Source organism: Arachis ipaensis, chromosome B05, assembly GCF_000816755.2.
Source record: "Arachis ipaensis cultivar K30076 chromosome B05, Araip1.1, whole genome shotgun sequence".
NCBI classification, from domain to species: Eukaryota; Viridiplantae; Streptophyta; class Magnoliopsida; order Fabales; family Fabaceae; genus Arachis; species Arachis ipaensis.
Window position 1 is genome coordinate 127,615,534 of NC_029789.2, and position 12,240 is coordinate 127,627,773.

The 12,240-nt window shown below is 35.6% G+C and overlaps 1 protein-coding gene across 1 annotated transcript; it reads right to left on the reverse strand.

The window, feature by feature from the left end:
* Window positions 550–1,853, reverse strand: LOC107642069 (CASP-like protein 4D1). The gene is made up of 3 exons (XM_016345389.2): window positions 1,498–1,853; window positions 1,204–1,339; window positions 550–915 (listed from the first exon to the last, which is right to left on the reverse strand). The coding sequence occupies exons 1-3, from the start codon at window positions 1,647–1,649 to the stop codon at window positions 676–678; spliced, it is 528 nt and encodes a 175-aa protein (XP_016200875.1). The 5' UTR covers window positions 1,650–1,853; the 3' UTR covers window positions 550–675.

Here is a 12,240-nt window from a genome sequence, read left to right on the forward strand (position 1 = left end):
TGGATTAAATTGAATATGAGTCATATGACTATAATTTTAATTTAATCTACATTAATGTTTATTATTTGGTATGAATCCGTAGATATACGAGTCAGATCTGTGGATATAAATGCGATATCTGTGATCTAACCGAACTAGAGTTTGAATCGGATCGAATCATTTTGTGGATCATATTATATATGCAAATTACGAATCGAATATGGATAAATATTATAAATTTAGGGATATGATACGATCTATAAACACCTTTAGCTATATGCCAAATCAAAACTCTGTCTCTTAACCAATTACAAAATCAAATAGCTCAAATTAATTATAGTTAAAAAAATATTGGACAGAAAATACAGTATTATACATATTATTGATTTTTTTTTAGTTCATGGAATTGACTTTCATTATTATGTAACACAAGGTTTGATTCTTGAATACGATGCTATTCAATAATATAGAAAACTAGAATTGATATCGAGTTTCGATATATAGAACAAAATAAATTTAATAACAAGTTGAAGACCAAAAACACATTCTCTTGTTTTTTAATTTCCCTCTTTTCTAAAAGTTAAATGATAGACAATTTGTAAAGGATATCTACTAATTGCATTGTAATTCTAATTAATTGATTTAATAAGAGTATGTAAGACACTTGAATTGATGATAACGACAAATCAGGACATGTTATTTGGCATTGGATCGAAGAATGGAAGAAAGGACCGAAACGACAAACATGGAGACGAATGCAACAGAGAGAACGGAAGAAGCGATAATGGCACGATTGTAGAACTTGTCGTTTGTGGTTCTCGTTGGGTCTTTCTTTGGAACACCCGCAGCGTCGAATATGTCGTCGAAGAAATCTTTGAACTCTATTGACACTGCGAAACCAACGGCAACCCCTGTTGCCACAACCACACTAATAACCTGTAATTTTTTTTAAATCATTTCAATAATAAATTAGTAAATTGCATGCATTTTTTTAATAAAAGTCTATCAAATATAGTGACTCACGTATAATTATTTTTGCGTGAAGTTGTTAGTTGAGAACTGTTAAATAATAATTTAGTCAAATATATCAAATTATTTAACGCACGATTGTCAACTAATAATTTTACATAAAAATAAATGCATGTAAATTTTTTGCATCAAATATAATTTAATTTCCATAACTAAAAGATGATTAATAATTAAATATATAGGATTGGATCGGACCTTGTCTGCGAAGAAGTCAAACTCTTTCAATAGTTCACCGGAGATGGCTCTCTTCTGCTTTACAGCATAGTGTATGGCAAATGGTAGTTGCACTATACAATATACTGCAGCAATTACTGCAACCGCCAGCACATATCTGCACATAATTTTGGTCATTTTAAATTTATTTAATTATGTGATAATAAATGTTTAACATGAATAATTGATTAAAAGGAGTTATTAGAGACTTTATAATAAACTACTAGTAAACTGAAGACACAAAATTCATGAAATAATTGATTATTGTTTCCATACCTGAATGAATGGATATCTTGGAACTTCAACTTAGAGCCATCAAAAAATTTGACATTGTTAGTGGCAATTACAATCACAGTTGCTACTGAGGCCGCAAGAGTAAGTATCCTCAGCCCAAGCATAACTGAACTGGCCGCAGATCTTGTCACCATTTTCACTTCCCAGACAACACTACTTTTCCTCTCTCTATATTTCTTACAATTTTTGTGTATTAAAAGGATACACACCCTTTATATATATATACTACTTTAGGCGAATGAACAAATTAATTAATAGAGTTAAAGACCACATTAACTTGTTTGTTTCTTGCTTGTCCTCCATGCATTGATCGTTAGCTTCTATGTCATTCTGTTTTCGATCCAACAAAATCTTAGGAGGCATCACAAGCTGTGCGTCCACAATAATATATATAATGTTGTTCACATTGGACAATGCCAATTGAACACACCACTCTATCATACGCCATCTTGCAAAGTACTCGTTAATTAACGCGTAAACTATTAAAATAGCATTCAAAAATTAATATCGTGGACAAAAATTAAATAATTTAAAAGATACTAAAGACAAAATATTTAATTTTTTTAAAAATTTAACAACGTGACAAAAAAAGCTGCTATTATATATATATTCTCAAAGTTTTTTTAGAAATTAAATTTTGATATTATTTTTTAAATATAATTAGAAAAATATGACCTTTTTATTTTTAAAATTTGGTTTTATTATATATACTAAGTGGATGCTTTTTCATTATGTGTATCTGCACATGCAGTGGTTTTTATTTTTTGAGTAATTACGGCGAATATACCAAAAAGCATTTTCAAAAAAATTTATTATTCAACAAATTTTTATAATTTTATCGAATTTTTAATTAAGTTCGTATACTTTTCTTTTCTTTTAAATTGAGCCGCGATACCATAATTTTTTTATAATTTAGTTCCTACCATGACATAAACGTTTGAGATAACAAAATATTTTGTTAAAAAAACGAATATTCTCACTATTAGATTAGAGTTGAAAATCTAATTGAGAATATTTTTATATTTCTAAAATTGCAAAATAATCCTTGGCATTTTGTCCCACACTCACATCTTGCCCTAAGTTTTCGCTGAGCTCCCGTGTCACTGCGTCTCCTCCAATCGGCGTCCGTCGTTCTCAGCGTCCATCACGTTCTTGTTATCCCTCGTGTGGTTGTTGTCCGTCGCGTGCTCACCGTCCTTCGCATGCTCGTCTCCCTCTGCCTCGTCCACAGCTCATCCACTACTACTAGAAATAGGGTCTTTTCAGACAAAAATTTATTCCGTTCGAATCACTTTTTAATTTTAGACAAATTTAAGACAAATGTGGAATGACTTTTAATAGAGGTTTTCAAAGAATATATCCTATCCTAAATTTGTCTAAATTTTATCTCAAATTTTGGCGTCAATTTTTTTTGGGATGGTGTAAAAATTTTCATACAAATTAGCAACACATTTTTAAAAAAAAATTAGAAGAATTCGTCCGTATTCCATCTGAATATCCACAATAACTTTAGATGGATATGGAACGCATTTTCAAAATTGTTAATTCCATCAAAAACTTGTTTATAATTACTTAAATTCTTTTACTATAGCTAACTTTTCGAAGTAGCCAAAATATTTTTTTCAAATTTAAGATGAAAATAACATCATTTGCAAATTTCATATATAAAAGCATCAGTATTTCAAATGAATTTCAAATTCTTATTGTACTGCAAATTAAAAAATGAATATACTATAAATTAGTTACATAACATCTTTTTTCTAAAAGATTTAGGTGAATTCTCTTATTTTCTTGGATTGAGCTCTCGTTTGCCTGAAGTGAGAGAGGTATACGTCGGCTTCAAGAGAAACGGCGGCGGCGGACATCTGCAAAGGCACTCTGACGCTCAAGTTAGTAGGAGTAGAAGATGACTATAATATTACTCAGAATGAGTATCGTACCTTTCACATGTATAGGGTTTGGTATTTATAGAATAAAATCCTTTTCAGAGAGGTTGAGATATCAGCCTAATCTGTCGGCCATCAATTGAGTTTGTTGCCGAGTGGATTGTTATCAGCGAGATTCTCTCTAACTGAAAATTAACCACGTTTGTTATTGAGTTTGGATTCCGATTTATAGACATAGTTGGACTGGGTTATAACCACCGGATCACAGTCCCCAAACTTGACCTGCGGTATTTTTCAATACGACGAGTTGAGCTTTTTTGTGGAGCTATAAATCGGAATGGTGATAATAAATATAGCTCAGAATAGTGATTGTAATCATAGTTCGGAATTGTGATTGTAATTCAGAATTAGTAATTTGGAATTGTAATTATAATAGTAGTAGCCCCCAAGCTTAACTTGTTGTATGTTGAAAAATGATAGTCATGCTTGGAAATGGCTTTAGGTGAATAGTAAAGTAGAAGAAATTTGAGAATGATTAGGAATAATAGTTAAATAGTGAGGATAAGCCCCCAAGTTTGATTTGATGGCATGGAGAATAGAATATTCCTTTGGAAGAGAAGGGTGTTGGTATGTAGCGGCTTGGTTTTTGACTGGTCTGACTTATAGATACAAATTTGGTTGTGGTTATGCCGACGACATATAGGTGTCTAGTTGTTTTAAAATGAGTCTGGAATATAGATAAAAATTTTGACTGGAGTTATTCTGCCATATTACCATTAGGTTGTTTGGATTGAATCAGACTTATAGTTGCCGACTTGTTTTGAGTAAATGGAATGAATAATAATGAATTGGTATGAAGTAAATGAGATAGAAGAATATTTAATATAGGTAGTAAATGAGGAGATAGAGGTAATTATGACTTGTAGTTATTTTCTCGTTTACCGAGGGTATAATGATTGGTTTGGTGGAAGTGGAATTTGAATGAATGGTGCTAATAGGCCTTGAAGATGAAGAGTCTGTAATCGTCACCGTTAATTGCTTAACTTCAAAGGGTTTGAGGATACAAGCTCGCTTAGGAGTGATCATTATCCATTTGCCAAGTTGTCTAAGGAGCGTGTACAAGCTCCTTCTAATGTGAAGTTTGTAAATGATATGGGTAATGTAGTGCTGGATCAGTACTTGCAGGTATATAGATAGTTTGATTGTATTTATGCGATTGAATAGTATATTTGCTAATTTGGTTTTTATTGTAATATAGGCCATAGGGGCTCGACTTATGTGTATAGGTCGGACCCGTGAGTTGAAACATAGGAGTGTTGCAATGGATAGAGAGGAGATGAACAAACTTGTCCAGGATAAAATTGAAAAGGAAAAGGAGTTGCAGAATGCTCGTAAAGAGCTTGTTTTGAAAGATGAGGAGTTGAAAAGCATGAAGGATAGAGTCAGAGTTCTGGAAGAAAGAGAGAAACTCTTTGAAAGCAAGAAAATCGAGTTGGAGGTTAGGATTGCTGAACTGACTGTAGAAAAGAAAATCGCCAAAGATAGTAAAGATAGCTATGGTTATAAGATGTTGGCTGAAGGATTTGATAGAGCCTCTGAGCAGGCAAGGTTTATTGCACCAACAGTTGATTTTTCTATGATGGACCCATGTAAGGTGGTTCTTAATGGGAAACTTCTTGATGATGATATGTGGAGAAGGAAAGTGGGGATGATAACATGGCCACCCTTTAGTATTTTGAAAGGATTGGAATTGTATGTGTTGAACAATGTTCGTAGGTTTATGTTTGGATTTGGTTTTGTTAGTAACTGTTTGTGCTTTTGATGAACTGGTACCCAACGTTGTTAGGTGAACCAGCTTACTTTATATATGTGATGCTTTTGCTTTGATATATTTATAGATGCCTTGCAGATGATGTTTAAGTATTTTGAGATTGTTATTTTGATATGTAGATTGATAGAGGTAGCATGATTTGCATGATAGTCATTTGATGCCTTTGAAATAGTTTGATCAAAGAATTGTGTTTGGGTTGTAAAGAAAAAATTGGTCTTGTTTGGCGAATGTCTATAGATAACCATAGAAATTGTACAAAGATATGGTATTCTTGAAATTGTAAGATTGAATAAGCATGGCTAGTAGTAATCGATGAAGATCATTGTTGATAGACCAAATAGATTGTGTTTGTTGCTGCTGAGTTGTTTGGCAAATTGGTAAGCCGACGTAATAGGTCAGTTTGGAAATGGGCATAGGTAAACGATTTCGAAATGCGTGGTAGTTGTACCATCTTATAGATCAGTTAGTTTAAAATTATTCCGACTTATAGATGTCAAGTTGTTTGAAATGAGTCCGACTTATAGATGTCGGTTTGTTTGAAATTATTCCGACTTATAGATGTCGGGTTGTTTGAAATGAGTTCGACTTATAGATGTTGATTTGTTTGAAATTATTCCGAATCAAAAGATGTTGGGTTGAAATGAGTTCGACTTATAGACGTCGGTTTGTTTGAAATGATAGATAGCTTAATAGCTTGTGCATTTGAAAACCGAAGTATTGCTCGAATTTGATTAGTTGATTAAGCCGCTTGTTGCAGTTTGAATATTGTTACTAATCGATCACTGGATTAGTAGCCACTTGTTTTAGATTATTGGAATATTTGTTTTTGGATACTATCTAAAATTGCTTATCAGATAATAGATTAGTAAGAGTCGCGATTTAATTTGAAAACTGAATTATAACTCGGTAAGAAGAATTGAGTTTGAATATTGAATCTGGTGATCTCTTTGATAAGCCTGAACAGTTTGACTTAGTATTATTGATATGTAATTTACTTTTGGGGTTTGACCGTTCGAATGGTAGGTTCGTTTCGGTTTAGGAACAAATAGTTGCAAATGATTTGGTAACTTGAGTGTTTTATAGGAAAGTATATCTCATTTGGCGATTCGATGAACCGAATGTATTTGATTTTGAAGATTCGTGACAGAGTGACTTTGGTTGATTGTATATAAGATATTTGTATATCAATTAAGGATAATGATAACTAAAATTTAATAAAAAAGATAAAGATTATGGATGAAAGAAGATATTATTACCATATTTTAACTTATAGGCTTATTTGCAATGCCCCTTTAGGCTAGTTTGATACATTGATTTTGGAGTTGAACTGTTAGAAGATGAAATTATTCGAGTTATAGTCCGTATGGCGGTACTATTGCTGGGGTTGTTTTGATGAAATGGTCTATAGTACTGCCTGACTTACTTTTAGCCGGCGTGACTGTATCCTGTATATGAAACTTAGCACAGAAATGTATGATAGAAATAATAGTGCTAGATATACTTAAATAAAGTCAATCAGGAATGAAATACAGATTGATAATTTATGATGAAATGTATCTTGTACATGGTTGGTATATGAAATAGTAAGGTGCGTAAAAGTAAAGCGGTATAGATTGATGTATGCCTTACAAGAGGCTATGTTGTATTGAAAATAGAAGAGGTATATAAGCAGGTTAGGTCATGCTTATAGATTATAGTATAGGATTTGTCAGTTTGAGATGATGAGATTATTCGCCTCTCAATTGTCTTTCAACTTAAGGATTTTTTCTTCCTTTTGTAAATAAATATTTTGAATTTGTCGGTTACAGTTGAAACTGAATTCCCTTATTCTGGGAGCAAAATAATTGAAAAATAAAAAGAAAGCTGTTATAAAATGACCTGGACTAATACCAAGTCATCGAGACAAGATAGTAATTATAGCAATAGTGATGAAAATAGAAATGAAAGAAATTCATTGCAAGTTGGCTTAGATTGTTTGGATTGTATATAATCAAACTCTTGGTTATATATAAGGGATGATAAAATCAGTTTATTTGATGTGCTAATTCAGAATTTTCAATGAAAGCATGGGCACTGAAAAAAGCTTTATATGTAGCTAAATTGTGTACCATTAGATAATGTTACCAGAGTATTTTGTAGAATTTGTCCTTTATTGATGGGTTTGGAATGACTATTATCGCAGTCGTTATTCCCAAGGTGTGGTCATCACTACTGGCATTGTTACCATAACTTCTCTAGTCATCTGTATTACTCTGTTTGTTTTGGTTCACGAGTTTGATTAACTTTTGATTTTCTGCTTTCAGTGATTCCTTGATTACCAATAGTTAGGCTACAGTAGGGGATTGAAGATATTGATCGTTATGCTTTTCTGCCATTGATTAAAACCTACAAAAGAGGATAGGTAGTGGAACAGAAAAGATGATAGTGGGGTTACGTATACTCGATCCCACGGTAGGCGCCAAATGTTCCTGTTATGGTAAGTCGGGCTTGAGGTATAACTCGTCCTGTTTAGGGATTGAGCTCTCGTTCGCCTGAAGTAGGAGAGGTATACATCGTCTTCAAGAGAAACGGCGGCGGCAGGCATCTGCAAAGGCACTCCGACGCTCAAGTTAGTAGGAGTAGAAGATGAGTATAATATTACTCAAAATGAGTAGCATACCTTTCACATGTTTAGGGTTTGGTATTTATAGAATAAAATCCTATTAAGAGAGATTGAGATGTTGGCCTGATATTTTAGCCATCATTTGAGTTTGTTGCTGAATGGGTTGTTATTAGCGAGATTCTCTCTAATCGAAGATTAGCCACGTTTGTTATTGAGTTTGGATTCCGATTTATAGACATAGTTGGACTGAGTTTTAACCACCAGATCAATATGTATAACTTAATTAATCTCTTAATTAAAAGTTTTGATGTTTGATTTGTATTTAAGATACGGAAGCATTTTGAATCATTGTATTTGCATCTAACGGTGAATTCTAAACCCAAAAAATCATAGAATAGAACTGAAGTGTACCGTTAACTTAAACATAATACATTATTGAACTCTTCAATAATCTCTAAAGAGAAAGCGTTGAACAATGTCATGACTGCTGAAGCATATTTGAGTATTTTCATTGTCTTTTGGTTTTTCTCGAAGTATATGCTGGTCAATAAGTTGCAAGTTGCCTGTATGTATAAGATAAGATTTGAACATCCAACATTTGTAAACAAACTAATAAATTAATTACTACACCAACTCAAGTTAGTTAGTTTTGGAAACTCCATGAATGTAAAGAATTTGTTTCCATTTTTATTTTCTTTTGCCCATTCACAACAATAGTCTAATCTGCAGAGAAATAGAATTTAAGGGATTTTTTTTTTGTCTGGGCCAAAGGCCTGAAGAAAAAACCCGGTTTGGAGAGATCCGCCCCGGTTCCACAACAAAAGCTGAAGTCGTGCTCTAATTGAAGAGAAAGGAAACTGCTGAACTTGCAATGTTCTCCATTGCATGGTATATGGTGCCACTTTCATGTCCTGTGGGAGCTTTTGGATTTCAATTGCAATCGAGTACGCGCCGTGCTGCTTCGCCTGTATTTCCCCTTCTTCTTAGCTCGAGGTGGTTCTGTTGGGCTTCGTTGCCTTGTGCTGTGGAGCTGCCTCTTAAATCCAAGGCAGAGAGAGCCATCTCGAGAACGGGCATACCTACTGCTCCAAATTCAAGTGCGATCTGGCCTGCATTCTGACTCTGATTCCCTGCATTGCTCTGCTGATCCTCTCTTGTGACTTCCATTTCAATTTGATGCCTCGTGAAGCTTCCTTGATTGGTTTGTGATTTTCTTCCTTGAAGCCCCGATGTAGTATGCTTTCCTTTATTTGTCTGCTGTTCAAATGTGTTTGTAGCTTGCATCCAACCCACGGAAGTGTTCGCTCCTATCCTGCTAGCTAGCCGAGCCTCCTTTTGAAGAATGTCCTGTATTGGAGTGGGGGGGTTCCCAGTCCAATTTCTCTCAAGCTTTCGTTCCACTTCCATTGCTGCCGCCTTGTGATCCTGTTGATTCCCCTCCCTTGGTGTCCAGGTAAGACCACAGTTCTCTACTTCCTTCATCCATTCTAAAATATCTCTTAAAATGGGTTCTGCTTCGCCTCCTATGTTATTTGATTTCAGAGCTTGTACCATGAGAAGGCTATCCGACTCTATTAAAATTTTATTTAACCTAAGATTTCTTGCTAGGATGACTACATTTCTAATTGCTGTTGTCTCTGCTGTTAGGGCGGAGCTTGCCTTGATTCTGTTCGTAGCCCCCATGAGGAGTCTCCCCCTATTGTCTCTGATCATTGTTGCTGTTGCTCCTTCTCCTGAGTTGCAATTGAAAGCTGCATCCACATTGGCCTTGATCCACTCCCCTAGTGGTGGCTTCCAGGTAGCTGCTTTCCATTTTTTTGCCATGTTTGTGTTTGTTGCTGTTTGTTGCTCCTCCTTGGTTGCTGCCGTATATTCCTTCTCCATTGCACTGGCTCTTTCAATTGTAATCTTAGGATTGACTGCTATATTTTGAAAATAAGCTCTGTTTCTTATTTTCCATAGTTTCCAACACAAATAAGCAATTTTAGCGATCATTATATCCTGATTCTTGTCCTTGTCTGCTCTAATTTTCCTGACATTCTTAAGAAACCAGTTCCCAAAAGTAGAGACAGTTTCTGTTGATTGACTGAGTTGGCATTGAGACCCAAACCAGGCTGCCCTAGTCCATGGACATAGTAAGAGGGTATGTTCTGTAGTTTCAACATTCTCATTGCAAATAAAGCATATGGGATTCCTTGTGAGTTTTTTTCTAAATAGATTGGCCCCCATTGGTAGGATATTCTGAACCGCCTTCCACATGAACATTTTAATCTTCTGTGGTACATGAAGTTTTCAGATTTCTGTCCACACCTCCTTGTCCTCTCCACTTGTTGATGGTGTATTAAGATTATGTTCGTTATCCTCCTCTCTAGCAGCATGGTATCCCGTCTTTACTGAGTAGCATCCGTCCGACTTATACGACCATTTTAGACTATCCTCTCTGTCAATTAAGCTTATCGGGGTTCTAAGAATCTTGTTAGCTATATCAGTCGGGAATATTCTTTTGATCTTTACTTCGTCCCACCCTTCTCCTTGTTTTATCAGCTCTTCCACTACGTTTACCTCCTGATTTCTCTCTCTGAAAATCCTCCCCATGCCGTAAACCCAGGAATCCTCCCAAATATTAATAGTTCTACCATTACCAACCATCCACTTTCCTTTCCTTCTCAAGAAATCTCTCCCTTGTATGATGCTTTTCCATACCCAGGATGAACCATCTTTTACTTTCGCCTCCCAAAAGCATTCCCTTGGGAAATAAACGGCTTTGATAATTTTAACCCAAATTGCCTCTTGTTCTTGTAAAATCCTCCATGACTGTTTTGCCAAAAGGGCTAGATTTTGTTGTTGAAAATCTTTGAAACCTAAGCCTCCCTCTTTTTTGCTTTCACAAATCTTCCTCCAGCTTTTCCAATGAATACTAGAGACCTTATTATTAGAACTCCACCAGAACTTTGCAACTTTGGCACTTAATTTTCTGCAGAAGCCTTTGGGAAATAAGACCACATTCATAGCATAGACCGGTATGGCTTGAACCACTGATTTGATGAGGGTTTCTTTTCCCGCTTGGTTGAGTAAATTTTCTTTCCATCCTTCCAGTTTGTTCATTACTCTCTCTTCTATCCAAGCCAAAGCTTTGCTCTTTGATCTCCCCCACTGAGCCGGTAACCCCAAATATTTTCCCGGATTGTTCCATGTGCTCATGCTCAAAATCTCCTCTATGTCCACTCTAGCTTGCAATGCCACTTGCTTGTCAAATGTGATCCCTGATTTCTGTAGGTTTATTTTCTGCCCTGATGCCTCGGTGTACTGGTTTAGGATGGAAATAATTCGGTATGCCTCCTTGGTGCACGAAATTGTGATCTCTGATAATGGCTCCAAAGACTTGGTGCTCTAATCTTAATTCATAGTTTGTCACAACTTCGATACAACTAACCAGCAAGTGCACTGGGTCGTCCAAGTAATAAACCTTACGTGAGTAAGGGTCGATCCCACGGAGATTGTCGGTATGAAGCAAGCTATGGTCACCTTGTAAATCTCAGTCAGGCGGATAATAATTGATTATGGAGTTTTCAAAAATAAAGAAGAAAACAAGGATAGGGATACTTATGTAAATCATTGGTGAGAATTTCAGATAAGTGCATAGAGATGCTTTCGTTCCTCTGAACCTCTGCTTTCCTGCTGCCTTCATCCAATCAATCCTACTCCTTTCCATGGCTGGCTTTTTGTAAGGATATCACCGTTGTCAATGGCTACTTTTAATCCTCTCGGAAAAATGGTCCAAATGCTCTGTCACAGCACGGCTAATCGTCTGGAGGCATCACCCTTGTCGTTGGTTGCATCCTATTCCTCTCTGTGAAATTGGTCCGATGCGCTATCACTGCATGGCTAATCATCTTGGAGGTTCTCGATCATACTGGAATAGAATTTACTATCCTTTTGCGTCTGTCACTATGCCCAGCACTCACGAGTTTGGAGTTCGTCACAGTCATTCAATCCCAGAGTCCTACTCGGAATACCACAGACAAGGTTTAGACTTTCCGGACTCTTATGAATGCCGCCATCAATCTAGCTTACACCACGAAGATTCTAATTAGGAGATCCAAGAGATAATCATTCAATCGAAGGTAGAACGGAAGAGATGGCGTTGAACGCCAGTTTGCGTCATCTAAACTTGAGCAAAGTATGGACTATTATATATTGCTGGAAAGCCCTGGATGTCTACTTTCCAAAGCAATTGAAAGCGCGCCATTTTAAGTTTTGTAACTCCAGAAAATCCAATTTGAGTGCAGGGAGGTCAGAATCCAACAACATCAGCAGTCCTTCTTCAACCTCTGAATCTGATTTTTGCTCAAGTCTCTCAATTTCAGCCAGAAAATACCTAAAATCACAGAAAAATACACAAACTC